Source organism: Cryptomeria japonica, chromosome 1, assembly GCF_030272615.1.
Source record: "Cryptomeria japonica chromosome 1, Sugi_1.0, whole genome shotgun sequence".
NCBI lineage: Eukaryota > Viridiplantae > Streptophyta > Pinopsida > Cupressales > Cupressaceae > Cryptomeria > Cryptomeria japonica.
In genome coordinates this window covers 462,595,425-462,623,055 of record NC_081405.1, presented here as the reverse complement: position 1 = coordinate 462,623,055, position 27,631 = coordinate 462,595,425, and the positions used below count along the sequence as shown (strand labels likewise).

The following is a 27,631-nucleotide window of genomic DNA, read 5'->3' as shown; positions in this document are numbered from 1 at the left end:
TTTTAACGTTTTTGCAAATTCGGAGGTTTTAACGTTTTTGTTTACTAAGGCGTTTCTTGGGCCATTTAACACTTCGCAAAAAAAACTTCGGACCCTTTACCCTTTCTTGCAAATTCTACGAATTTCGGATCCTTAGGCGTTTTGGAATTTCGGAGGTTTTCATGCGTTTTGGGCGAACTGGGAATATTTTCGGATTTGAACGACTTCGTAAAAACTTCGAAGTTCAACGCGCTTTGCAAATTTCGGATCTCAAACACGTTTTTAAACTCAACGCACTTTCCATTTACCTCCCAGGGTCCGAAAATGAGGATGCTTAAGTGGTTTTCGGACCTTGTAACATATTTTGCAAAATCGCGTTTTTAAACATTTCGCCCCAGGGTCCGAAAATGAACGTTTAAAGTGTTTTTCAGACCTTGAGGGTCTTTTGGCAACTTAAGGTAAATTTCGGACGTAAAGGGCCTTTTGGCAAGTTTTCACTTTTTCAACTTTTGGCTTCTGGGTCCGAAATTGAGCATATGGAATATAACATTTAAGTATAAGTATACTTTAAGTTATATTCCATATATACTTTCAGGATGTTTGAGAGTGGTTTCAGACCTCCGGGAGTTATATTGCAAATTCTAGTTTTTGGAGGATTCCTCAGTTTTCAAAGTTAGCCAAATTTCAGGATCAAGATATTCCAGACTTAGCCAAATTTCAGGGTCAAGAAATTCCAGAGTTAGTCAAATTTCAGGGCATTTGGAGATCAAGATGACATTCCAGACTCCATCACTCACCAACTTGATCCTTCATATCCCCTTCCTCTTCCGCAAAGATAGAAAGGCACAAAACCGGGGGGTCCTGTCCAAGACGGGGATGGGTGTGCGATTCGCACAACACAACGCATGAGCTATTTACGTGAGGTGGGCTGCAATAGATGAGTTGAACAAGTCCATGGGCCAGTTAGAATATCATTGGTTTCAAATGCTTTCTTATGAGAGAATTCAGAAATGAATATTCAAGAAAGATTCAGATGTATAATGAACATACACGAGATATATCTGGTAAAGATCGCAACTTATGGCCAAGTCTGAAAAGAAAGTGTTGAATGGAAATTGAACAAAGAAAAATGTGTGCTATTCAATACAAGCCATGTGAAGGGAGATAAAGAAAGAATCGGCTAAACAATATGCAGCATGAAGACATAAGAAATGGATTTTTAAGAAATGATTTAAGTATAAATAATAAACAAAATTAAGAAGTCGCTAAAATATATAAGTCACGGTAGTTCAAAAAGAAGTCAAAAAGAGACAATGATTAAAGAACTAATATATGGCCGAATCATTAAAATGTAATATGCAGCGATTCAAATACATATGTATTAATTTCCTAAAGAGGAATTGTTAAAGGACAATAAGAAACAATAATGATTATAGAGCAGCAATTTCATTGATGGAGATCTTAATAAAAGGAAGCAGCAATTTCTTAGGTAAGCAACAATTATATTTTTAACAGGGTGTTAATAAGCATTTGCTTCATTAACAAAAGGCATCAATTATAGTACTAAAAGAAATGCAGCGCTGAAATTAAGTTGGCTGACTTCATTAGTTAAGTGAAGAGTTGTTCTTTAATAAAATTTAATATAATTATAAAGGAGAATGGGACACCTCCTTTGATGAGAAAGTCTCCCTTGGAAAGAGTCGCCTCTATTCATAGAAAAAAAGTTGATAAGGTATATAAGAAAGGAATGAAATACTATTTGAAATATAGAAGTGCAAGTAGTTAAATGAATATTTTTTCAGTAAAAGAGCAAATATATGGATTTAATGTATGCAGATTTGAAAGGCAGAAAAGGAAACATCAAGCAAATTTATTCAAATGAGTATGACAGATTTATGCAGATTTAGAAGTGGTACAAGACCAGCATTATAGCAAGTTGTGAAGATTATTATGGCAAACTTGTAATTAGTTGACTATAACAAGTTTCATGATCATTGCTTGAGGACAAGCAGTCTTAGGTGGGGCGAACTATAATGTCCCCACTTTAAAATATAATTTAATAATAAAAAAATTAAATAACAAAAAATTAAAATTAAAATATAAAAGAAAATAATAATTAATTAAATATAATTAAAATTTCATTAAAGTTAATGAATGGTCAAGAGGCATGAAATGATAAGTTGCGACTCCCCCAAATATGAGGTATAAAAGGGAAAAGAGAACTCATTTGAAGGGGGGGATAATTTGGGAATCAGAAGTGCAGATCTGATTTAAATAAGTGCTGATCTGATTGTGAAAAGTTGTGTCCCTTTCTAAGGGCAGGAATATTGAAGAGTTGCACTCTTTCAAAGGGTTCTAATGGTGAAAGGGTATGTCTCTTGCCAAAGGGCATACATGATGAAGAGGTGTGACCTCTCCCTCACATTGAGAGATATAAAGGAAAGGAATCAAAAGCATCCAATGACATCAGCATAGATCAAATCAGATCAGATGTTATTAAGTTATAGGCAGTAACACCCTTGTTCTTGGTGGTATGCATGGGGATGTGCTTAATATGTATGCTTATTATATGAAACCTGACAATGTTCTTATGCAGAATTTAATAGTAATATTAATATAGACTGCAATATTAATAGTAATATTAATATAGACTGCAATATGTATGACAGTCATGCTTAATTTCATATACATTCATAGTACATGAAAGACTATTATGTATATAGCCCAGTCATTAGTCTTCTACTAATGCCTAAGGAGGATGGGAATGATTGTGCAAAGGGAAAGGCAGTCTAATTCCAACCAATTAGGTAGTCCCAAGATGGGGTATGGATCAGATTCCGTAAACCTTGAGGGTATAATCCCAAGATGGGGTAAGTGTCTGCATCCGTAAACCTTGAGGGAGCCTGTTGTAGTTTGGTTTCCCAGCGCCCTGGCAACATAATCACCCCTTCCTCCCTTAGTGTTTGGTAGTAACAAGGTTAGATCATAATATAGAAGGTTATGAATTATTCAATGTAGAATTAATTGTAAAAAGGCATAATAACTTGTTAATGCATTCAGTAATGTATAATAATTGTTGGGAATATGACAGCTTCCCTGTAGGGGACATTACATAATAGCTGTGTCTGATTACTCTTTATAACCCTGCTATACTCTATGGCTCTGTGTCTGAAATCTGCTTTCTTCTTATGCGCCCTTCTTGTATTGGGGCAGGTTGATACCCCCCTTTTACTTGGATGTTTTAACAAACTCCCATGCCTTCCTGAGACCCCACGACCTTCCTCATATACCCATTGGAGGGCATGATATGAAGAATTGTGTCTCCCTCATCATAACTTTAGCAAACAATTGATCAACAATGTCCTTAAGCAGACTTTAACTAACTACTAATGAACTGATTGTCTTCCTAATCTTGATCACATCTTTTCCATTGGGATCGTTGTTCTTGTAATACCTTTGCTTATCATAAGTCTTTCTTTACTATTTCAATTGCTGCATATTAGTAAAGCCATTGTTCATTAATATCATTTCGTTGCTGTCATTGAGGAAGAAGTCGCCCAGCATATGAAGTCAACCATTGTTTGTTTTACGAATCATTACAAGATTGCTGCACATATCAAGATTACTGCATAAAAATTATTGTAATCCTCATGATCGCTGATCAACACTTCTAAACTGTTTATTTATGTTATATTTTCACCATCATCCTATGTTTTTCTGATCGCTGTTATTATTGATCACATAGACGCTGCTTTTGACCAAATCATTTGTTATGTCTTGAAAAGAGAATCGCCCTGTTATATCTTCATATATACGTCGATATTAATCGTGCTTCCATCCTTCATTTGCTGCATGGTCTTAGTCTTAGTCTGATATGGAATGTCCAATCAATGTAGTCACTTTTTTCTAATAATAAGGTCACTGACTAATGATTAACTTCCATCGCAGTTTAGAGTTTATTAGTTGCCTTTGTATATAGTATACTTTGGCGATGATGCCCTTGACATAGATGTCATTTGGTATTAACAACAACTTGCTCATACACTTGCCAATAATCTTGCTCGGTCTTGTATGCTATTAGCTTTATTTATAAAGATAATACAAGGAGCTTTCTCAAGGTATCACAGAACTGTTTTATCGTATAAACTTATGGCTGCATACATGATGAAGACTTGTAAGCATCCTCAATAGCCTTTATTATAACTGCACATTTACTACTCTTGCTAAGTTCAATCATTGTTTCTGCTACTAACTAAAAATGAAAGTTTCCTAGGCCTGCCATGCCTGGACCATACAAGGTTCTTTCTGCTTGTTTGGTTTCAGAAATTTGAGTATCTCTCTCTTTCTCTCTCACTATATAGATAGATAGATATTTGTAAAATACTATATATATAACCATCCCCCAGCCATCCCAAAAAAGGCCTCAGACCGCCATCCCCAGAACACATCCCCTTCTGTCCCATCATTGCAGTCCCAGAAATGCCACAGAAGATAGCTTCCTTGTCATCTTCTTAACACTTTCTTAAAAAACACAGGTGCATCACCAAAACTCGGATCAATTTCTGGGTCCACACTTTATTCAATTCTTTAAGTCTTCAATATCCATTGTATACTTTCAGATCCGGAACCCATACCAACTATTGAAACTCCATTTAAGCATGTCATTGCCAGGACTTCATCTATGCCCTGTCCTTACCAATTGACTTGTCATGCGCCACCAAGCTAAGGTTAGCAGAAGTTAATAAATATATGAATGATAGTATGTAAAATGGGAAAATAGCTAAGGCCAACCCACTTAAGAGGAGTGCCCTAGCCTTTCAAAACAAAAAAAGGGCCGACTAGGGCCGACCCAATATAGGGTAATAAACATTTTCAAAGAAAGCCAACCTGATTGAGGATGGTGGTCTCACAAAGGGAGCCGACTGCGACTTACCCTACCTTGGTCAGCACATTCTTAGTTAGGGCAGTGGGTATTAATGAAAAGACACCAGGTAGCAGGTGCATAAGAAGGGTGATGTCTCTTCATTGTTAAGGGATATGACCCTCCCACTTTGATGGTTATAAAAGAGAAGAAACCTCACTTGGACAAGGCAGAGAGGAATAAAGGAAAAAAAAGATCGAACTGGATATAAATGTCCTATCACAGCAGACTTATAAATGCATTATTACAGTATACTTATTTATGGAAGTCAAGAAGATCTTTTCTGCTTTAAGGAAGAACTTGACAGCCAAACCACTCAAAGTGCACCTCACTTTAGGCTTGAGTGATAAGCAGAGATTTGGACAGAGAATGCATTTGGCTTCACCATCAAAAGAAAATACCAGCAATGGCTTTTCCAAAAGAATAGTGAGCCAAGGATTTTCCAATTTCTCCCAAGATTTGATCCTTTAGTCATTTCATACCTCTCATTCTGTCAGCCACTGTCGATTAGGATCCTCATCAATTGTTATCTAAAACAGTGCACAATTGAACATCCTACAAAAATTGCTAGTTGAAGTTCATAAATCTTGACAAGATGACCTTGAAAACTGACTGAGGAAAACCATGATTGATTGAATTGACAAATACATGATAATTGATTTGAAAACAAACTGACAAAATTTGGGTGTGAAAACTGAGTTTCATAATGGTACCAACATAATCTGGTTTCTACCACCTCAATTTCATCAAGGCCCAAACTCACCTCTTTTGCAAGCATTGTGATGATGTTTATAAAGCTTGAGCTAATAACTTGATAGTTACAAACAAGGAAGCAGTGGAAATATTATATCTAGAACTCCCCAAAACCAAATGATCCAATAGAATTCACTCATCTTGAAAAAATGGTGACCACACAAAAAAAGCATATTTACATTGTGATTGACATGGAGAACATAAAGAAATATTATTTCAACCATAATAGAGGATGCAAATGACTGATTTGATTTGTATTATGAGGTAGATTTATACATGAAAAGAAATGGCTAACCGTGCATTCATAGTTTTAAAAAATAACAAATGAAATCCTAATTTTACTAATAAATAGTAACAAACCAAAAACAAACAATAACAAACAAATCAAGTACGGGAGGACAATGTTGTAATATGGCAACATTCCACCCTTATTACATCATTGTTTTAAAGTACTAGTGAGAGAATCCTAGACAGTATCAAACTTGACACATCCAAGAGGCTTGATGAAGATGTCAGCATGTCGTACTTGTGTAGAACAAAATTGGAGTTGAATATTATTTTGTTGAACATGTTCTCGTATGAAGTGGCAATCAATCTCAATATGCTCATTTCGTTCATGAAACACTGGATTATGAACAAGTCTGAGAACACTATGATTGTCACAGTAGCGGATTGTGGGTTGATTTTGAGGTACTCTTAATCCTGCTAGTATGCATCGTAGCCAAACTGCTACACAAACAACTGCACTTGCTACACAATATTTTTCTTTTTTTGAAGAACAGGCAACTGTCGCTTGTTTCCTACTTCCCCAAGACATAGGACCTAATCCTACAAAGATAACAAACCCGGATGTGGACTTCCTATCAAGAAGAATTGATCATTCATTTTATATTCCAAAGCATGATTCATTGTACCATGGATATACCTTAGTACTCATTTTGTTGCTCTAAAATGACACATCTTTGGTTCTTGCATAAATCAGGAAAAGATAATTAACAACAAAATTGAAATCTGGTTTAGTCAATGTCAGTAGATTTCCACAATCCATTAGTCTAAATACGTGTAAGCTTCTAAATTCGATTGTGTGAGTTTTTTTGCATCAACGTTTCCGATCACACTCTGTAACGTTGATGCAAAAAAACTCACACAATCGAATCCAGAAGCTTACACGTATCTGGTTTAGGGTAAGTCAAGTAAATCAAATCTCCAATCATTTGTCTATAAAAAGTTGCATTTACCTGAGGAGATGGATCAAAAACATATAGCTATAATCCTAATTCCATAGGTGTAGACATGGGTTTGGAATCCACCATTCCAAACTTCTCAAGCGACATCTTTGCATATTTTCTTTGAGATACAAAGATATGATGATTAGTTTGCCATACCTCTGAAATGAGACAATAGAGTAGTAGCTCGGGATCTATCATATCAAATGCCCTTTTGAGATCATTTTTGGTTGTTTCAACCAAAGGTACAAGACTCGCAGAGTCTAGCCCAAACTCGGTGGGTCACCTCTGCTGAGGCCAGAGAACCTTGGACTCGGACTCGGCCGAATTTGGCCGGGTCTGCACAGACTCGCCAAGTCCCAAGCCCAAGACTCTGCCACCCAGCAAGAATAAAAAAAGCAAAAAAAATTAAAAGTGTTTGTTTTAAGTGAAACAAAAGGTGAATATATTTTGACTCTTACCCTAAAAAAGTCATTTTCTTTGTTTGCAAAAACGAGGAGAGAAAAAGAGGATTTTGAGCAAAAAAATAGAGGCACTAAAGAGCAGACCAACGGATAGATTGAAGAGGAGATTGCAATTGTTGATTGTTTGTGCAAGTTAGTAGCTTGCATTCAAGCATTTAAAGAAGTTAAAGAAGGATCAGGAAGAGGTTTCTAGCAAATTTAAAGAGGCAAGTTACATTTTTTTGTTTGTTTGTTTTTTTCTTACTTTCATATTTCCATTTTCTTGTACATTTCTTTTGTTTTTGTTTTATTTTATATTGATGGCAAAAATATGAAAATTGAAACCCTAGTGTTATTTTTTCTTTCTATTATTTATTTTTAAGTTTTAAATTAATTAAAAAAAAGAGACATTATGCTGATTTTTTTCATTTATAATATATTGCAGCATAATGTCTCAGCCTACCGGATGTGGAAGTGGTGCCCCAGTTAGAAAGGATAAGGCTTGGAAACATGGCATCCCCGGATCAAAAAAACAAGATGTAACATGTATTTATTACAAAACAAAATATAATGGGGGAGGTATTAACCGGTTGAAATATCACATTGCACAAATAGAATGCCATGATGCAAAACCATGCAAAAAAGCACCCCTTGAGGCTATACATGAAGTGCAAGCTCAATTAGAGGAATTTGAAGAGAAAAAAGAATTAAGAAGGAAGCAAATGGAAGAAATGGCAGCCATTAGTGGAGAGGCTTCTTCAAATCCTTGACCTCCATTTCCTAGATCTGGAAGTAGTGGTATTGCGAATGTGAGCATTGGGCCTTGGATTGCGGGGTCGAGTGATCACTGATATTGGCTCCTCTAAGCCTTAGACTTCTAGGCTCTAGCTTTTATGTTGATATTTGTTTTGAACTTTTGATGGCATGGATTTCATATTCCATGAATTTTGTAGACATTTGACACTATTTGTATTTCTCATGTGTTATTTAGTTTAGCTTATTTCCTTCAGCTCAAGCCTAAAATTTGCATTTATACTTATGTGATGAATGTAAACTCGTGTATGTGTTCAAAGTAGCTTCTATTTGATGAGATTATTGTGTCTTTGAGGTTTATTTATTAAAGAATGCATGAAACAAGTTTAAAATCGTTAAAAATCTTTGAATTTCTTGGATTTTTCAATTTGCCAAGTCTTGGCCGAGTTTTTGCGAAGTCTAGGTGCGGAATCCGAGTTTGAGTCAAAAATTAGCTTGCCGAGTCCGAGTCTTGTAACTATGGTTTCAACCATTGTTTTTGAGCTGCCTGTGATAACTAGGTCATCAACATATACATTAACAATCACAATCTCCCCCTCCCCCTTGTTTCTTGAGGTAGAGATTTAGATCATATGAATGCCTACTAAATTCAAGTTTTAGCAAATGTTCATCAATTTTAGTATACCATGCTCTAAGAACTTGTTTGAGACCATAGAGAGACTTAACAAGTTTCAATACCTTTTCTTCTTTACCAAGTATAATGTATCCCTTTGGTTGGGCCACATAGACCTCCTTAAGGTCTCCATTGAGAAAAGCACTTCTTACACCCATTTGATATAGCTTCCACCCAAATTGTGTAGCTAAAGAAAAAATCATTTTGATGGTTTTGATCTTTGTTGTGGGAAAAAACGTTTCCTCATAGTCAATCCCTTCTTTCTCAGCATAACCTTTAGCCACAAGTCTGGCCTTATACTTATTTATATTGCCATCTAACTTATATTTGATCTTGAAGATCCATTTACATCCACTTGCTTTCTTACTTGGTGCCAGATCAGCAAGCTCCCAAGTCTTGTTTTTCATTAGAGAGTGATATTCTGCATCCATAGCCTCCTTCCAAGGCTTTGATTCTAGTGCTTCTTGAACATTAGATGGTTCAAAATTATCAACAACTAAACTCATTAGCGCTAAATTTAGCTCATTGTGAACCATGTTGCAAGCCCTCAATTCTTAAGTTGAAGTCTTTTGGACTCCATCGAGATTTGCATCGCAAATGGTACTAGTATACCACTTGGGCATTGGACGTGTGACATTTGTGGGTGAGTTAGTTTAACTATCAACATCTCCATTACTTTTCCCATCCATGTTGAATACAGGAGCACTATCTCAATTAGGTGATGAAGTGGAAGGTGAACTTAACTCACTTTTCTCATAAAAAATGACATCTCTGCTGATATATATCTTCTTTGTGGTAGGATCCATAAGACATTATATACCTTGACCAAATATGTTGTTTTAATGATGACCAGCCTTGAGACCATGGAATAGGCTTTGAAACGAGGCATGGCAGGTCTGATACAAACAATTAATGCAATTGCAGGTCAACTGTAGGTCATTGCAGGTCTTGACATTATGTCTTATCTGCCAAATATCAACTTCTTTAGCTTGAAACCACCCTCCAAGTTGCTCCACAGCCTTCTTCACTTCCTGCAATCCCAAATTCTCACTTTTATTAAGAAAAAGTGCAGTCTATGGTTTGATTTTTAGTTGCAGACCTGTACAGACCCAAAATGAAGGTGCTAGACTCTAGAGACAGAGCAATTTTGCAAATAATTAACATCTTCACCAAAATACAATTATCCAACCTGCAATACAATGCAACTGATGTTAACCAGATAGGAATCAAACTTGGGTAACCCATCACTGAAAAACCTCACGCCAAGCCACTGGAAACCCTTCAATGGTACGACCCCTTCACACAGAAAAAAACCCACTGCAACCCCTTCAAATTCACATGCAATTTTGTCGCCTAAACTCAAGGAGAATAAATGTAACACGCTTTGTTGATTCTAACCTCTTGTCACAGTCCCACAAGCTTGCAATGATGGTACAGTCTGTCAAGGGTTTCACAAGCAACCATACATATACAGCCAAAACAAAGAACACTTGAAACACCTCCAAACACTACAAAAACCTCTACAATCAAAATGCCTTGAATATTTTCATATTTTCTAAAAACCTGAACTGTGAAAACAACGACAATTCCTATGAGAAATCACACCAACCAACCAGGGACTGTCTCTGAGATCCGAAACCAGTGATTTGATGAGGGCTTTCATCCTTGATCAATTCTTAAAAGAATTATCTATTTAAAAAGACAACATCCTATTATGTGTACTCTTTGAATAGCTAAAATGAGAACTCAATCCTCTTTTTATAGAGTTGGAGGGAAAAAATGCCAATTTTAAATTCAAAAATAATTTATCTTCCCTCAAATGTCCTTTTTGACAATTTAAAACTAACATATGTCCAAGTCCCCCTTCACTGGGCATTCACTTGAGGGACATAAAGTTATTATATAAAAATAAAACTAAAGTGAAATATTATAACATTAATGTTAGAACTTCAGTGCATCATTTAAAAATTCTCATCCAAGTTGCAGAAACCACTGCCAAGGCCCTGAAAACCAAAACTGATCACATTAGGAGTAATTAAACCTGAGGGAAGATGTCAAGTGCCAAAATGAGAACTTCTATAAATACACATGCTCTCCAACAAGTTTGGAGAACAAACCAAGAGTCCAAAAATGCTTCAGAAAGCCTCACATCAAACCAAATCAACAATTGAGCTCAATGCTCCATCAAATGACAAGAAAAATTGAACCCAAGCTCTCCAAGAAGTTTGGGGTTCTCCCTAGCAAACCCAAAGGCTTATGGGAAAACTTGGAAACTAGCTGAACATTCACAGAAAAACATTGCATAAAAATGGGGACATTACAAGGCCATACTATATGTTCATCTCCAACATCAATTCAGGAAGCACACTCATATTTCTCACTATCAATAAATTTGGAGAACTTGTAAATCATGTTCAATGATATGAGAATAATCATATTTCCTTATGTTTTGCATCTACAACATTATCTTTGTTAGGAATTCATGTTAGCATTCACATGGGTTAGAATAATAATATATTAAGTTAGAGTGAATTAATATTATATTATAATGTATGAGCATAAAAATATAAGTGAGTTGTTTACACAACACACAGATTTAGTAATGAAAATAGGAGAAAGAGAATAAGGTGGTTGAACAACCCACCTAGATTCAGTGTGAATGTTTGGTGGAGTTGTTATAGAAGTATTATATGTGCACAAATTCTTTTTTGCTACTATAATTTATGCCCAATTTTTTTTAAATGGTAAATTCTTTTTTGCTACTATAATTTATGCCCAAATTTTCTTATATGGTAAATTCTTTTTTGCTACTATAATTTATGCCCAAATTTTCTTATATGGTATCAAAGTTGGGCATGCAGAAATCTCTTTCACTGTTAGTTCAGTAAAATTACAGATTCTCTCTCAATTCTAAACGAAAAATTTTAATCCAAAATCTTCTAAAAAACTTAGACAGGGGAACAAAACCCAAAAATATTTTTTGTATTGCATGATGAAAGAGCAGTTTGCATGAAAAATGATGGACATGAATGTGATTTCAGCGTGCAGGAACAGACAAAAACAAAGGTAGAGAAGTGATGAGAATTCTTTTCTTTTCTATTCACATTTGATAGTGATCTGGTGTATTAGTTAATAGCTAGCCATAAGGGAGGAAACACCATATAAAAGTCACCATCAAAATTGTTCAAGCATAATTGAGAGATCATAGCAAATTCCCCTTCTTAAATTCATCAAAAGTATTCTATGTAAAGGTTGAATTACAGTTGTTTTAATATTTATATATAGTTGAAAGATTTATTGAAAGGTGGAAGGTTAATTTTATTATTTGTATATACAATCATTTTACGAAGCATTATCAATGGAGCCTGACACCTTCGATTTTCTTTTGATAAGGGGGTAGTCATGGATAAATTAAGTTTCATTGAGAAATTTGAACGTAGAGATTTTCATAGATGGCAAATCCAGATGCAGTAACACCTGAATAGAGAAAGATATTTAGCATGTTGTCAAACCAAACTCAGTCTCACCAATTGCTACAAATGAACTTGCTAAATGGACTATAAAGAATCAAAAAGAATTGGGGACTATTGGCCTCAGCTTGTCAAAAGCATACCTACATAATGTGAATTTCACAAAATCTGCAAGCGAGTTTTGGGAGTCAGTGAACAAGCTTTTCGGATCTGAAGGAGAAAGTGCCAAGACAACATTGAAACAAAGATTGTAAGGATTGAAGATGGATAAAACTACAAAAATGGCAGATCGTATAAGTAAGTTTCACTCCCTACTAAATCAATTAGCTGGCATTAATGAAAAAGTAAAAGATGATGATGCAAAAGCAATACTTTTGAATAGTATGCCTAGAGTATGTCTGGCATGGTGTTTACATTAAGCAAGGTAAAAATTAGTCTCGAAGAAGGGTGATCTCTACTCTACTTGATCCAGATGAATGCTCAGAACTTGAAGAAGTATTATATGTACAAAAAAGGTAAAGTATAAATCAAAGCATCTTTATCCAAGACAAAAAATCAAGTTTTACTATTGTAAAAAAGTAAGACATGTAGTTTTGAATTGTATGAAGAGGGCACAAGATCTACTAGATGATAAACTAGAACAAAATGCTTATTTGGCTAAACAAACAAATTGGGAAGAATATGCAAAAGATGAAGAATTATCTCCCTAGTGATGAAGCATACCCACTTTAGATAAATTCAATATGGAGGTTGGCGGCATTGGAGGAAGGAGTTTAAATAGCGTCTCTCACTAGCCACTTAACAATGAGGTCGCATACTATATTAGTGGCATTTTGTTTCATTTCATTATTGTATGCAAAATAAAATATTGTAAACATTCCCTTGCTAAGTTAGCAAGGAGGAGAATGTAGATACCATTGATTTTGTAAATAATTGGAAAGAAGAGCAGCTGGCTAAGAGATCCTCTGACTATTAGACTTCTTCAAAGTGTGGTTGGATGGTGATAAGTTCACCAGAAGTGAAAGATGGATAAGTTCTCGTATGTAGTGATCATGTGTAACAAGATTCATATAGCAATATGCAGACCTAAAATTAAGCATAGGCATATGATTCTATTTCTAGTTCATGGATGTACATTCTCTCCAAGTTCACACTAAGGGAGGGTGTTAGGAATTCATGTCATTGTTCACAGGGTGAGAATAATAATGTGTTAAGTTAGAATGAAAAAGGTGACATAAGTTGTAGTAACAACTCACATAGCTATTTTAGGTATGAGAAGAATTGGTAGGGATTGTATTTAAAATAAATTAATATTATAGTATAGTATCTGAGCATAAAAATAGAAGTGAGTTGTTAACAGGGAACACAACTCATCTAGCGATTTAGGAGTGAAAATAGGAGAAAGAGAATAAAGGTGGTTGAACAATCCACCTAGATTTAGTGTGAGAGTTTGATGGAGTTGTTATAGGAGTTAGACAACTCTTCATACATATATGCAATTTGTATTATTGAATAAAAAGTATGTGATAGAAGCGTAGTATCATATGTGTGCAAATATTTTTTAGCTTCTATAATTTATGCCCAGATTTTCTTATAATCTTATGGTTGTAAATGGCATCTATTGTGTTCTGTATGTGAATTGTTTGTTATGTTCATAATGGTACTATCTTGACATTTGACCATACAAAAGTACATTTACAATCCTTGCAACAAAAGAAGCAATGCCACTCATAACAAGCCAAAGCTAATACTAAGGTAATGTTTTTTAACTGCTACTACACCATCACTAATGGTTGTCTACAAATTCCAAATCAAAATTGAATTGTAGCAACTGAATTGGCATACCTACAAATCTTAATAAGGCCATTCCATAAATTCAATATGCATGATCAGCAATTGCACATCTGGGCAATGAGGCAACACAAAATCGAGTATGGAATAGATCTTAATGCCAGCCAATGCCAAGGTGATATGCAGAACACAATCAGAGTCAGATGAGTCCCCCACACAAATAAGGACTGAGACACTTCTTCATTTGTGGTGCATAGAAGAGGAGATTAATAATAGCCAGGTTTTGCAACCTCCCACAGGATGTAGACATCCTAAATAGAGCTTGAGAGAGAGAGAGAGAGAGAGAGAGAGAGAGAGAAATTCAAATCCACTTCTTATTTTCCTCTGTGCTGATCAAATTCATACATTTTAGTTGTTTTGCATCATAGCATAACAATCTTTTTTCTGTGATTTTTTTAACAAGGTTTATCTTCTATTAAAGTTTTGATAGTGTAGTTGACCTAGAGTGTGTGATTATGCAACCTATGTTATATTATGATGCATAATATAATGTAAATATTTTAAATTAAGTAAAAGGTATTCTTGCAATTTCAAAACAACATTCAAAAATTAAAAATTAAAAAACCAGGCAGTTGCACAGCCTACAGGTCAAACACCTGTGTCCATATTAAAATTAACGTCCATAAATTATAATACATCTTCAATAAGACAAAATCAGAGAGCAAACATGCTTTTATCATTCTCAAAGGCTAATTTTTGTTTTATTAATCTAAATAGTAATTTTGCAAATGGCAATACCTGAATCAGTACTTTATTTAGAGAGCATCTATTAAGCATCAGAATGCCTCTCTCACTTTGCATATTCTTTTCCCATTGCTTGAATAAAATAGAATCAAACGCTTTCCTGAAAAAAAAAAAAAAAACATTTTAAGTCTGAACCACAGTATTATTTTGCATTCTACTCATTAAGGGGTGTATTACAAACCTGACATGAGGAAGGAGAAAACATGAAGACTTATATTATACAAATTTCAAAAACCAAAGAATCTGTAGACTAGAGCATGAAAACATTTATTCACATTCAAAGCAATCCAGAACTGCATGTCAAGTGGGTAAGGAAACTTTAGGCAATATTAGCCATTCCATTTGAATCAAGTATGGGTGTTTTAAACAAATCAATAAATAACATATAGTGAATAATACTGGAAATCAAAATAAAACAAATGAAAAATCCTTTACATAGGCTTACCTTAACTCCGAATCTGTTACTCCAGGAGCTGCTACGACTTCAACTGAATTCCCATTAACTGTAAGATAGAGTGTTGATGGACTTGTTTCATCTGTGCTTAATGGTTCATGTGGAGGTTCTTGAGAGGCCATTCCTCTTACCAACTTACGTTCCTTAAAAAACAATGCTTGGAAAGTACTCAATACTTGGTTTTCAGACTTCTTGAAGCTAAGTCTGAGATCAAGTGACACAGGTGATGATCTCCAGTATGCACAAGTTGCAGAAGTATGTGAAAATTTTGTATTAGAAAGCTTTCCCTTCCTTGGATCCTGAAATGTTACAAAAACACAAGTGCGACTGGCAGAAACACCCAAGAACCTTCCCCAACTTGCTCTGTTTTATGGACAAATAGCACGTTGTAGTAAATGCACAGTAGTTGGGCAATATACAATGCCACAATCATCAACTGAAGGTACCATAAAAAATGAATACTTAATTCAGTTTCCTGGATTACTTACAGGCATGAAATAAAGAGAATAGAAAAACCAAACAGTCAGGGTTCTCAACACGAACAAATACAATAGGATAAATTAAAAAGTAAATTTTACAAAGGATTCATATCCTATGTCCAATATGTATGAATGGTAGGAATAATTAAATGGTAAAGAAATGTCCATATGCATAGGTTGAAACAAGCTTAAAATGCAAGTTGCTAAGTGGTTGCAGATTCACAAGCACTTGGCCACCTATCTGTTGATGTGTGTTTTATCCACATGCAAGTATCAGAATAAAATACCAAAGTACTTTACCCTCTCTTGAACAAAATCACCTCAGATGCTAAGGGTAAGATCAACTAAAATGATTCCAAGGTTTCTATAGTCAGGTCTAGACGAGTGGGTAACTCAATGGTCGATGTGAATTGTTGTTTTCACTTGGGGACTTACACAATTGTTCGAATCAACTTTACTTATCATGGATATGGAATGGGTGTGCTGATAACTTAGGATTTGGCAATGAAGCTCTGGATTCAATTCTAACAAGAATTTCTTAAAAAAAAAAAGGGATAGGGTTTAGGAATTCTATTCTAAAGGGTAGAATGCAAGAATTGAAGAACGAATTCAATGGAATCAAACTAGGCAAGGTCTCACCATCAAATCGAACAGATTTTGACACGAGCTTAGTGCAATCATCTAAGGTGTATTTCATAGATTTTCAAATTACTACCATCAAACATTGATACCATCCAAGTTGATGCATAACAATGGACGTATAATAATCAAAGTTAAGCTTGCATAAACTTCTAGTTGACCACGCACGGCGCACTTACAATCAGCAAGAGGCTAGTGGTATGGATAAATAGATTCCACACAAATACATTCAACAAATCTCTCATTCAATCTAACAAACTTGAAAGCAAATTCTAAATCTAAAATTCTAATCTAAATTGGAGGAATTGAGAACCTTGAATGCAAGACAACACTTAAACAAAAATTACCATCAATTCGAACAATAATTTATATTCAAATCTGCAGCATCTACCAACAATTCTCAAAAATCTCTCCCTTACAAATGAGAGGCAATGAGGTATATATATAGTCTCATACAAAATGGATGACCAAGATTAAATCCAAATCAAGGGCCAAGATCATGCCAACAAAGCCCTAGAGTTGCCCTAATTAGGGTTTACATCAAAAATGGAGCCACCAACATATGGTACAATAAAAAGACACCTAGTCATCAAATAGGGAATCTTCTAGAAGATTATGTTCTGCATCTCTTTCTCTCACAGCATAATCCAAGAATCTAGCCAATACAGAGTCTAACTCCTCCATGGAAATGCTGGGCAAAGTATTCTGTTGTAAATCAATCACGTCCAATGCATCTGAGCAAGCATCCAGAGTGTTCTCCCAATCTGGCATGAGCTTCTGCGAATTATGAACATGAATGAACAAAGACACTAAGTCATCCATCTAACTCTTCTTCAAAGAGTCTAACTAATTGAAGTACAGGAACTTCATCTTGTCTCTCAATTCTGCTAGGTGTAACCCACTGGCTTCACTGACATCAACTCCCAATACTTCCTCAATTGAGGCAAGGGTCTTCGACTGAATATCATGAATTGATCCTTCCATCTCTGCATAATCCTTTTGTGCGCTCTCATAAGTTGATTTCTTTATGGCCAATGAACAATACTAGCCATGGAAATCGTATATATCTCCATTCTGCACAATATTATCTCTAATCAATGTGGACATAGGAATTCTCTTCAAAGCTCTGAGGCGTGGAATAGTCTTCTCCTGAATGGGTCGAAATTCTTCCCAAACTCCTCCAAATACTATATCCTAAATATGAGCCATGTTATCCTGTCAAAAGCCTGGACAAAGTGAGTAAGGAAATTATCCACTTGTCTCTTTGTATCCTCAATCCATTTCTCCACTTCCGAGAGTGTATCTCTCACTACCTCATAATGTGTATGTAGTCCACGATCAACTGCAACAGGAGAAATAAGGGTGGGATTCTCACGCCTTATCCCTGCAATATACTCTCTAAGTATGATATTCTCTTCTTCATACTTCTCTCTCTTTTCAATCTCCGGTCCAATCTCGCACTGATTGCCCTGAGGGTATCACCAACTTCTTGGAATTCCTGCTCCTTTGTAGTACGGCCAAGGGCAACTGAAGTAATCTGGAAATCCATGGGAGTAGCAAAATCCTGCGTCACATCTCCAATAGGAACAGCCACCTGCGCAATCAGCATTCCTATCTCATCTCTAGCTATATGTGACAAAATCTCATCTTCTTAGGTTCTTTCTCCTTGTTGCTCCTAGCTAAGTAGCCATCAATGTCGTCAATAGGTTGCGCCTCTACCATCTTCTTACTTTTCTCCATACTCTTCATTAGCCAATCAGGAATAGTGGCCATCTCCATACCATCATCCAAACACATCTCTCGGTCAAGCTCTCTCAATGCTGAGATAACATCATCATCATCATCATCAGGATTATCCCTGGTCAAATCATATGCATTCTTCCCGAAACTAACCTCCAAGAGGACAGTAGGAGATCTCGGTTGATCATCATCTTCATTAGGTGGAGCAGATGTAGCTATGGCATGTAAATCCTGAACATTCTCTAGTAATATCACTGTATTGGAACATTGTTCAACCTCCTTATTCTGTTCTGGAACTTCAACTTCCTTGATTGATGAGACACTGATGGGGAGGTGAAGGAATGATAGGCGAAGGAATGATAGTCTTTTGCTTCTTCTTCTTAACCTCCTCAATCTTCTTCCCTCTAGCCTTGACTTCTCCTAGTGTGTTCTTCCTTCGTTTAGGAGCTTGACTCTCCTCATCCGTATAAATCCTTATGTCGTTGATAGTTCTTTGATCATCTTCGAAAGCGGATTCTTCCTATTTCATCTTTTCATAAGTAAAGATAACACCCATGTCAACTAACTTATTCATCTGACTATCTACCCATCCTCGGGAGAAACTCAAGACTTCTTTCATCAATACATTCAAATCTGTCACTTCTAATTCTGACCAATTAGGCAATAGAATAACCTTCTTCATTTCATTCTCATATCGTAGATGCGTATAATCCTTGTCATCTAATATCTGATCAGGAATGAAGAAAAGTCCACACTTCCTCATAAAATCCACGAACATTCTGGACCACATTCTTCTTTTCACTGCTTGCTCGTCCATCAGGTTGGCCCAATAATCTTCTATGTCTACCTTGTGGATGAACTTATCTCCCCTGATCCTTCCAACTTTCTTATTTGGATCACATCTTTCTCTTCTTTTGTATGTCACAAGGTGATAAAATGCAAGTTCTTCAACTGATGTGCTAGCTGCTGCAGCGGATTGGCAAACCTCCAATGTCTTCCCTACTAAAATAGGAAATGTCATCCCCATTCTATGTTTGTCCTTCTGGATAGAATCAAACTCCAGAAGCCGTTTCACCACCTCAAGTAATATCATTTTGTCTGTAGGATACCCAGGAAGCCTATAAGGTTCAGATTGACATCCATGAATCCTTAGGTATGTGAAAGTGGGAAACTGTATGTACCATGATCCATATTTCTCTTATCATCTCTGTTGCCTCCTTGGACAACCTCCTATGGATTCCGCCTTGCAACATTCGCGTTATGTACATAGTGAATGCATTATTCACTCTTTTACAATCTTCAATTCGATACATGTTCAGCTGTGGATAGCACTCATAACTTCTTAATTGCCCTTGTCCATTCCCAACTTCACCTCTACATATTAATCCTTTATAGGTAACAAATCGTGCAAAATACACCAGGTAAGAAGTCATGGCGAATGACCAGGATCTCTCCACATTCCTCAACTGAAAAATCAGATCATCACTTATGATTTTCGACTAATTGATTTCCTTTCAGACAATCCTGGATGAAATAGAACATCCATCCATCATATATCGCACCCTGTGGCATCCCCATCACTCGGTTAAGCAGGAATACCAAGTCGCTATATTCCTCTTTGAAATCTGTGCACATGAGTGTCTTAGGAGCCTTGGAATGATGAGACCTAGAGTCGATCATCTACTCCTTGTTCACTACGGTCTTGCACGCATCCATCTTCTTCTTATATCTTTCTTCATATTCATCCTTGGTTTTATCTTTCATGTCTGCTCCACGTGGAATTCCAGACACCTCAGCAATCGCATCCTCAACAAGGTAGGCAATGATGGCACCCTTAGGAGTCTTGATCACTCGAGAGCGAGGATCATAACATCGCGCACACTCCAGGATTAGCTCACTGCACTATATGGACTGTGGGAATCCAACGGCCTGATAAATACCACTCTTCATAATGTTTGCATAAGCTAGCGAAGGAATCTGGCTTCTAATTCCGAACATCCGCTGCCGCATCTAGTCCATGTTCAGGAAATGCATGTTCATGTCTGTAATCTCCTTCCATCTGGAGGACATCTTGGATTTTGGATAGAATCCCGTCTCAACAATCTTCTGTTGTTCCTTCCGAATGCTAATTCCCGACTTCGACATTGCACCTGTTCAAAGCTAGAAGTTAGCAACTCGGAAAATATTCTTGATAACAGTTCTGATTTCCTAATGATTAGACAATTTTAAGAATGGAAATCAGGAAATTTATCCACATTCTTAATGAATAGAAAGTAAATATGACAAGATTAGGGTATGAAACCCTTATGAAAACCATTAAAATCATCAATTTTCAGACTTAGCAAAGTCTAGAGACACCTCCTTATACTTAGAAATTTTATCAAAATTAGAGTGCAAAGGAGTACCGAATCAGGAATTGATCTAGGAAAGGTGTGAAAAATAGTGTTTTCACAAAAAAGTTGTCTGAGGACACCTTGCCGAGGTCAACAATGGCTGCTAGCAAATGCAAAGACACCCTTCAACTCTATAAATGAGTCATTAAAATCATGTTGCAATCGCGTGTTATGCGAAATCTATGATGAAAATAAATTTCCCAAGGCAAAAATGAACAAATCTGAGCACGTATGTAGGGCTGGAAGTGAATTTTCAGTTACTAGCACCTCTAGGAATGTAAGTAAACTCAGAAAATTGTCAAGAAATGGTGCAAAAATGTACTCCAAGTGAAATCGCCTAAATAGGTAAGTGGCTGGAAACGAATGTTTTTTGAGGACAGCCCCTTGACAATGAAGTTTCAGACCTGCAACAGCATTAAGAAGGTCTGAAAATGCTCTAAAACTTCTCAAGAAACTCCTCCAAACAAAATCGCTAAGGATGAGACAAGCTGGTTGGGGAAAAAATAATTCTGAAAATATGTTACCAGCTAACAATGGAGGGCAAGAAACTCAGCAAAAGGTGAAAATATCAGGTCTGAAAATGTTGATCAGCAATTTCCAGCTATGGCGCCACCAAACATGGAAAATACACCCAAAAATGGAGGTGAATGACCTCCAAAACAAAATCGTCTTCTCCCAAAAATGGCGCCACCTCTAGCAAAAATCGCCATCTGAAAAATGTCTTCAAATGCCCTCCAATGGCTGCCAAGTTAAATCGCCTAAGGCTGGAAATGAAGAAAAATGAGCAATAAAATTAACTTCGGCCACAATGGTGTCAACTTGACACTTCACCAAGTTCGCCAGTTGGAAGAAAATCGCCCAAATCAGCAACACACTTGGCAAATATAATAATATTTTAATGGTGGCCTCCCTCTTTTAAACTTGCTTTTGCCTTGAGTTTTCCCCACACAAGCAATGTGGGATAAAACTTTGATACTTATACTTGCCTAAGGAAAATCGATTTGTTTCTAGAAGGTGAAATTCATTAAATGCTCATTGCAAATCATTTATTAATTGTTTTTTATTTTTAAAATAATTGTTGGCATTTGTTAAAACAATTAAAGATGGGGTCAATTTATTAAAATATTTAAAAAATTAAATTGAAATTGACCATTAGGGGGAAAATCGATTTGAATTGGGATAAAAATCCCAATAAAAAACCATTAAGAAATTATTAAATGCCCAATTGGGGAAAATCGCCCAATGTTGGGATAAAAATCCCATCAAAATGTCATCAACTTTGCACACATTTGGTCTCCAGGGGAAAATCGATCTATGTATGGAGTGAAAATTCCAATTCAAACTTGCCACTTAGCACAAAAAATTGCCTTAGGGGAAAATTGACCCATCTAGATAGTTATCCGGACTCAAAATCATTAAAATCATCACTTGTGGAAATTCGCCCAAGGTCTGGAATCACTATCCGAATTAAAATCCCCAAAATCTCATCATAAAAGTCCTGGTGGAAAATCATGGGTTGTCAAGAAGAATTCCCATGGTCAAATTTTCATCTCTCTGGTGGAAAACCACCCCATGTCTGGATAATGAGTGGGGAAAATTGGGTTCATCAGGAATCCAATGGAAATTCACCACCAGTTTAGGATTTTGAATGGGGGAAAATCATGGGTCATCAGAAATGTGGGGGGAAGAGCACCTCCCATCAGGAATTTTGACATTTTGACCCTTAGAATATATGGATTTTCATCAGGAATTTAACCATTCAAAATCATCTGGACACTTTAAATTTTCAATAAAACGCAATGGGACTTAGGCAAATTTACCAAAATTTGAGCAAAAAAAAAGGAGACCTATCGAGATAAAGTGCAAAATCAACTTGAATAACTTCCTAGGAGCGAGAAAACAACTCCTAAAGGTCCTGAAACACCTTAGCACTTAAAAATCACCGACGAGGACGTTCGTTAATGCTCAAAAGGTCTACACTTAGACAAAATTAGGATCATTTAAAATCTCAACTTCTACGCATTTGATCCTATAACTTCAAAAACCCTAAAAGACAATTAGGCATGATCAAAAGTCCTAGACTCCGACACGGAAACTCAAAATTGCCCACTATGCTGCCAAAACCCTAAACTAACCAACGCAGAAAGCAGGAAAGACGGGGTCCCCGTTTGCAATGGGGCGATGTGTGAAAAGCTCACAACGCTATCTATGGACCATATTTTGGACATAAGGAAAGAGTCTCACCTCCAAGCTCTAGAGTGTAGTTCTGGAGCATTGCCTTGAACCTATGGTCCATGCAAGAAGCTAGTTACCCTTCATGAAGTCGGATTAGTATCTCAGAATAAATGCTTTTGCACAAAGCCAGCCAAGGGCTCTATGTAGAACATGGTGATCCTCTATTTCCTTTCTCAAATTATAAGGATGTTTTCTTGAAGAGCCTTTATATATTGAGAAAGTACTCTATATTATAAATGACACCTCACTTTTCTTTGGTAGGCAAGAAGTGTCAAGTAATTGTAGAATCTTGAAATAAGCAATAAAATGTAGTTTGATCTAGACTATTGAAAAACATAAAATGGTCTATTTTGCCTCAAACCTCAAGGCTTGAGGAAATTTGGGTAACGAGTATGAAATGTACTTGTTAATATAGCAACTAACCCTCCTTTAGTTGGTCAGACTTACCATCAAGGAATGATCAAGTCAAATGACATTTGGAAGCATTCGAAAGCCAAAATACAATTAGAGATTGACACTAAACATAGTAACAAATCCACAATTCATAAGTTACTTTGTCACTAACATCCAGGTAGCACAACACTAACAAATCAGCAAGCCCTGTGGTCACTAAATGAACACCTCTTCATAACTTTACGTTCTATCTAATGGAATTACACTAGCTAGCCATTTACCAAATCTAATGTTGTCTAAACCATTCAAGTAGCAGATCTACAGACACACACAATAACACGCATAAAAACCAATCTACTAACATCATCAAGCTACTTTGTTTGAACCACAAGACAAATTATGGATTGATACCATTCACAACTTTCAACCACAATTTAAGATCATTACATGCTATTGATTAAAAACTATGTTCTACAATGAGGAATAGGGGATGGCATGATACGTTTTGGGGATGGCAGCTGGGGGACCATTTTTTTAGGACTGTAGTGTGTGTGTGTAGGGATATTCAAAATTTCTATAAGTTTAACTATACATTACATCAAAATTTTTAAGTTTAGACATGTATATAACGTATTGAGATCAATGCTAAAAAAAAATATCATAGACATGGCTGAAAATCAATGATAGGCTGGTCAAATAGACGCAATTAAAAAATTAAAAGTAATATAGAAATTTTGCCATTTTTGAAAATATATCATCATTCATAGTCTATATCATAGTATATAAAATAGCAGCATTAATCGTTTGGGAAAAATTTGGCAAACCAAAAGTATAAGATTTTTTGAGAAAATCTAGAAAAAATCGACAAAAAGTCAGAAAAAAAATCGAATAATATAATATTGTTATTATTATTATATTATATTATTATTTCTATTATAATGACATATTATTAATATTATAAATAAAAAGATATGAAGCTCTGCAACTTCCCACTCGAAAGAATTCAAAATTCTGACCTGCACTTGGTGGCTGACAATGGAGGGGGCCCTGCCCCTCCACCTACGAACCCTCCCCCTGACACTGTTGTCGTTTCTTCTAAGGGCCCTAACTTAGTTTTACAAGGTGTTCAGCTTGAGGGCACTGCGGTGTCCTCCACTGCTGGTAATGATGGGGTTGGCAACATTGCAAACAAGGACGTGCATGAGCACCAAAAAGAAATCCCAAAACACAATAACTGGAAGGGTGCATTGGTGAATGGGAATCAGGAGGATTTAGCCCATCATATTATTCTGAGGTACCTCCTGAATGAAGAAGGTCCTGAAATTAAACTCCCAGACTTTGTGGTCGACCATATTGTCTCCTCAACGAACAATACACTTGTGGGGGAAATTTTTCTCGTTCCGACCAACGAATGATATGGTGAGAAGATGGGTTATTGCGAGGTGGAAATTGAAGGGAAGTGTGACTTCGAGCGCCATGCCTAGTGGTCTCTTCCTGTTCAAGTTTACTGTTGAGGAGGACCTTTTGACAGTGTTGTTTGGCTCATGGGCATATAGAAAGCATTACCTATCCATATGTAGATGGAAACCAGGGTTTGACCCTGTGGCTAACTTAAACAAGATAGCAACCGTGTGTAATGTCCCCTTCTCCTTAGTCCACAGACATTCACAGGAATAGCCTATCATTTGACCCTCGTAGGCCAAGGAGATTGATTAGGGGGTCGATTTGGTAGTGACTTGTGGCTTCACATTTGTGTCTACTTGATTCTATGATGAAATAAGGAGATTACATGTATGATGAGTCGTGTGCACTTTAATTATAATATTATAATATTTTTAAGTGTAATTAAATTAATTAATATGTGTAATAAAATAATAAAGTGTAATAAAAGGATATGAGAAGAATCTTCTAGAAGGAACCAATTGATTGGAGGAAAAAATAATAAATAGAGGAGGTTGGTTTATTGTTCATCATCGGTTGTTTGGATATCTTCTCTTGTGTAGACTTGTGGAACCAAGGGTTTCTGCTGACTAATCATTTAAGAACGAAAACTTCCTATGATTTGCATAACTCAGGAGGTGAAAGATCTTCCGAGGAGTTGCAGCTGAGAGTGGGAGATAACTCAGTCTTCCATATTGTGCCTATTGAATTTGCTACATTTTCATGGTGGTTGGAATTCATGGTATTTTCGGATTATCAAATTGGTTGCCCTTACTGTATCGATTTTCATTGGAAAGGGAGGTGATCTTATTGAGGAATAATTAGAGGCGGAAATTAGGAGTTGGCTGTAATATACCCTGTCCTATAATGACTGAGAAACAAGGAATATTTGCAAATAGTAGACAATCCAACCTGCTGTTATTAAGTTTGTGTCTTGCTGGTATGATGTCTCAGAAATTCCCATTTGATTTGGACACTGAACAATCACATATTCCTCATAGTAGACAACTACAAATGGCTGCAATGAAGGTATGATATCCCAATATGTAACACACAACTGATTTACAGTGATCTATATCAATTTAGACTCATAATTGTGAACTTTCAGCTAACTGACATTATGTCAAACAATTGCCATACTTCCTCAGTAAAGAACATGTATATAGATGCAACCAAAACTCCTTCCTTCCTTATTTCATATGATGAACAATAAGACATTACATTGACAGCACAATGAGCAAACACATTGACCACTTTCAGACTTTCTGAAGACAAGTATCAGCCATGGACTCGAGCATAAAAAACTGAAATTACAATGGATTATTAATTGCAAGTGAACCTGGATTACAACACCTTGAAGAAGCAAGCAATACCATTGTCAAAGAGGCCTCAAATCTGCTGTTCGAACATTTGCTTTAGGAATCGCCCCTGCTGTAGTATGGGTGATCTGATAATGATGAATGGACAGCAACTAGCTCTCAAACACTTCTCCAAAAATGTGCGACTTTCCTTCACAGATATAGCACTATCTTCATTGATAAGATTGGATGCCAATTGAGAGGGTTATGAATTAAATAGCAGTCTGATCTGCCTTATCTTCAGACCTGATATGACTGTAATTCTTTCCTGATTGCTCCCTCCAAATGCTCCAAATAGGGTTGCCTTGTGTTGCTATGTCCAGCGATGACTTCCAATATGAACTTTGATGCCAAAAATGTGAGACATGAGCAAGGTCGAAGGTGTAGGCTTCCTGCCACGATTTTCCCTCAGTCAGATATATCTTTGATTTCTTCACAAAAATCACCTCCAAGTAGCTTCAAGGGAAATCGCCTAATACTTTCAAATATATCCCTGACCTTGGTAGGAAGATTTGGTGTCTTCTTGATGAGATCTGACCCAAATCGTGGGTTTTGAGGTGAATTACAAATTTGTCTCAGACCTGCAAATTAACAACAGCAACTCACAAATCTTCTTCTAAAATGTCCTCTAATAGAATCGTCCTACTGCTCCACTCAGAGTTTGTTTGCTATGGCCTTTGATCTGAAAATCTGAATAATGGCATGAATACTAATCCACCATAACAAATGAAGTAACTCAATTAAGCTCAAGTGAAAGGACTGGTTTGTCCCTCCCAACCACCATAAACTCGTTTTGCACAATGTGGAAAACTAAGTATTTCCCACTCCCAAGAAAAAGAAACTAGGGTTTTTCGTCCAGCCCTTCTATCTATCTGCTGAAGGTTTGCGTCCTCAGAGATTTAACTAATGCAAAGCATTAGACAGTTCATCAAATCCATATTCCAAATCTCCAATGATCATACAATGAGGCTCAACCTCTTATCTTTTTTCTCCATACGTCTCATAAACTTTTAGAAGATTCTAGAAATAATATTATTTCATTTTAGTGACTTTATAATTAATTATTTTATTTTAAGTCACTAATTAATTAATTAATTGAATATAAAGTCACCCCTTTTAATTTTTAATTTATTTCATGACTTTATAGGAAATTAATTAATTAATTTCTCCTTATTTCTCCACTTAGCCAAAAGGCTAAAACCTCATAACAGGCTAGAAAAAATGGGGACATTACATTTGCTGATCGAATTGCAGGTCTGAGACAAAATCGGGTTTCCTCCTCCAAACCCACAATTTTGTTCCTATTTCATCATTTAAGCATCACAACACACATTGAATGACAGCGATATCACTGTGGACCTTAGGCGATTCATTTAGTTGCATTTGGGAGGAGAAATAAGAGGACCATCGATTTTTCTCAAAGACATTCATCTTTTGTATCGAATTTTATCCTTGAAGGAAGCGCTGTATTTGGAGAGTGGAATCAATCATTTGCAGAGGTTTAGTAAGAGCTTGGGAGCTGATCATCATTAATCATCAGACCTTCATTAGCAACGGGGGCGATTTTGAAGAACCATAAGATTTGGTGATGGTGAAGGCACAACAACTTGGATATTGACTGCTTCTTCAACTATCAAGCAAGGCGACTTTCTTTCAGGTTCATTTGTCATCATTCTATGTACCTTTT

General features: G+C 36.2%; 1 protein-coding gene across 3 annotated transcripts in view; it reads right to left on the bottom strand.

The window, feature by feature from the left end:
• Positions 1-27,631, bottom strand: part of LOC131064177 (nudix hydrolase 14, chloroplastic) — a 117,467-nt gene that overhangs the window by 78,003 nt on the left and 11,833 nt on the right. For 2 of the 3 annotated variants that reach the window (XM_057998215.2, XM_057998209.2), the window contains exons 2-3: positions 15,259-15,630; positions 14,808-14,913 (exon numbers count right to left, since the gene is read on the bottom strand). In XM_057998215.2, coding sequence (XP_057854198.2) covers positions 14,808-14,913; positions 15,259-15,630 — 478 coding nt within the window. The remainder of the gene's footprint in view (positions 1-14,807; positions 14,914-15,258; positions 15,631-27,631) is intronic. The other variant, XM_057998234.2, reaches the window with a different exon arrangement.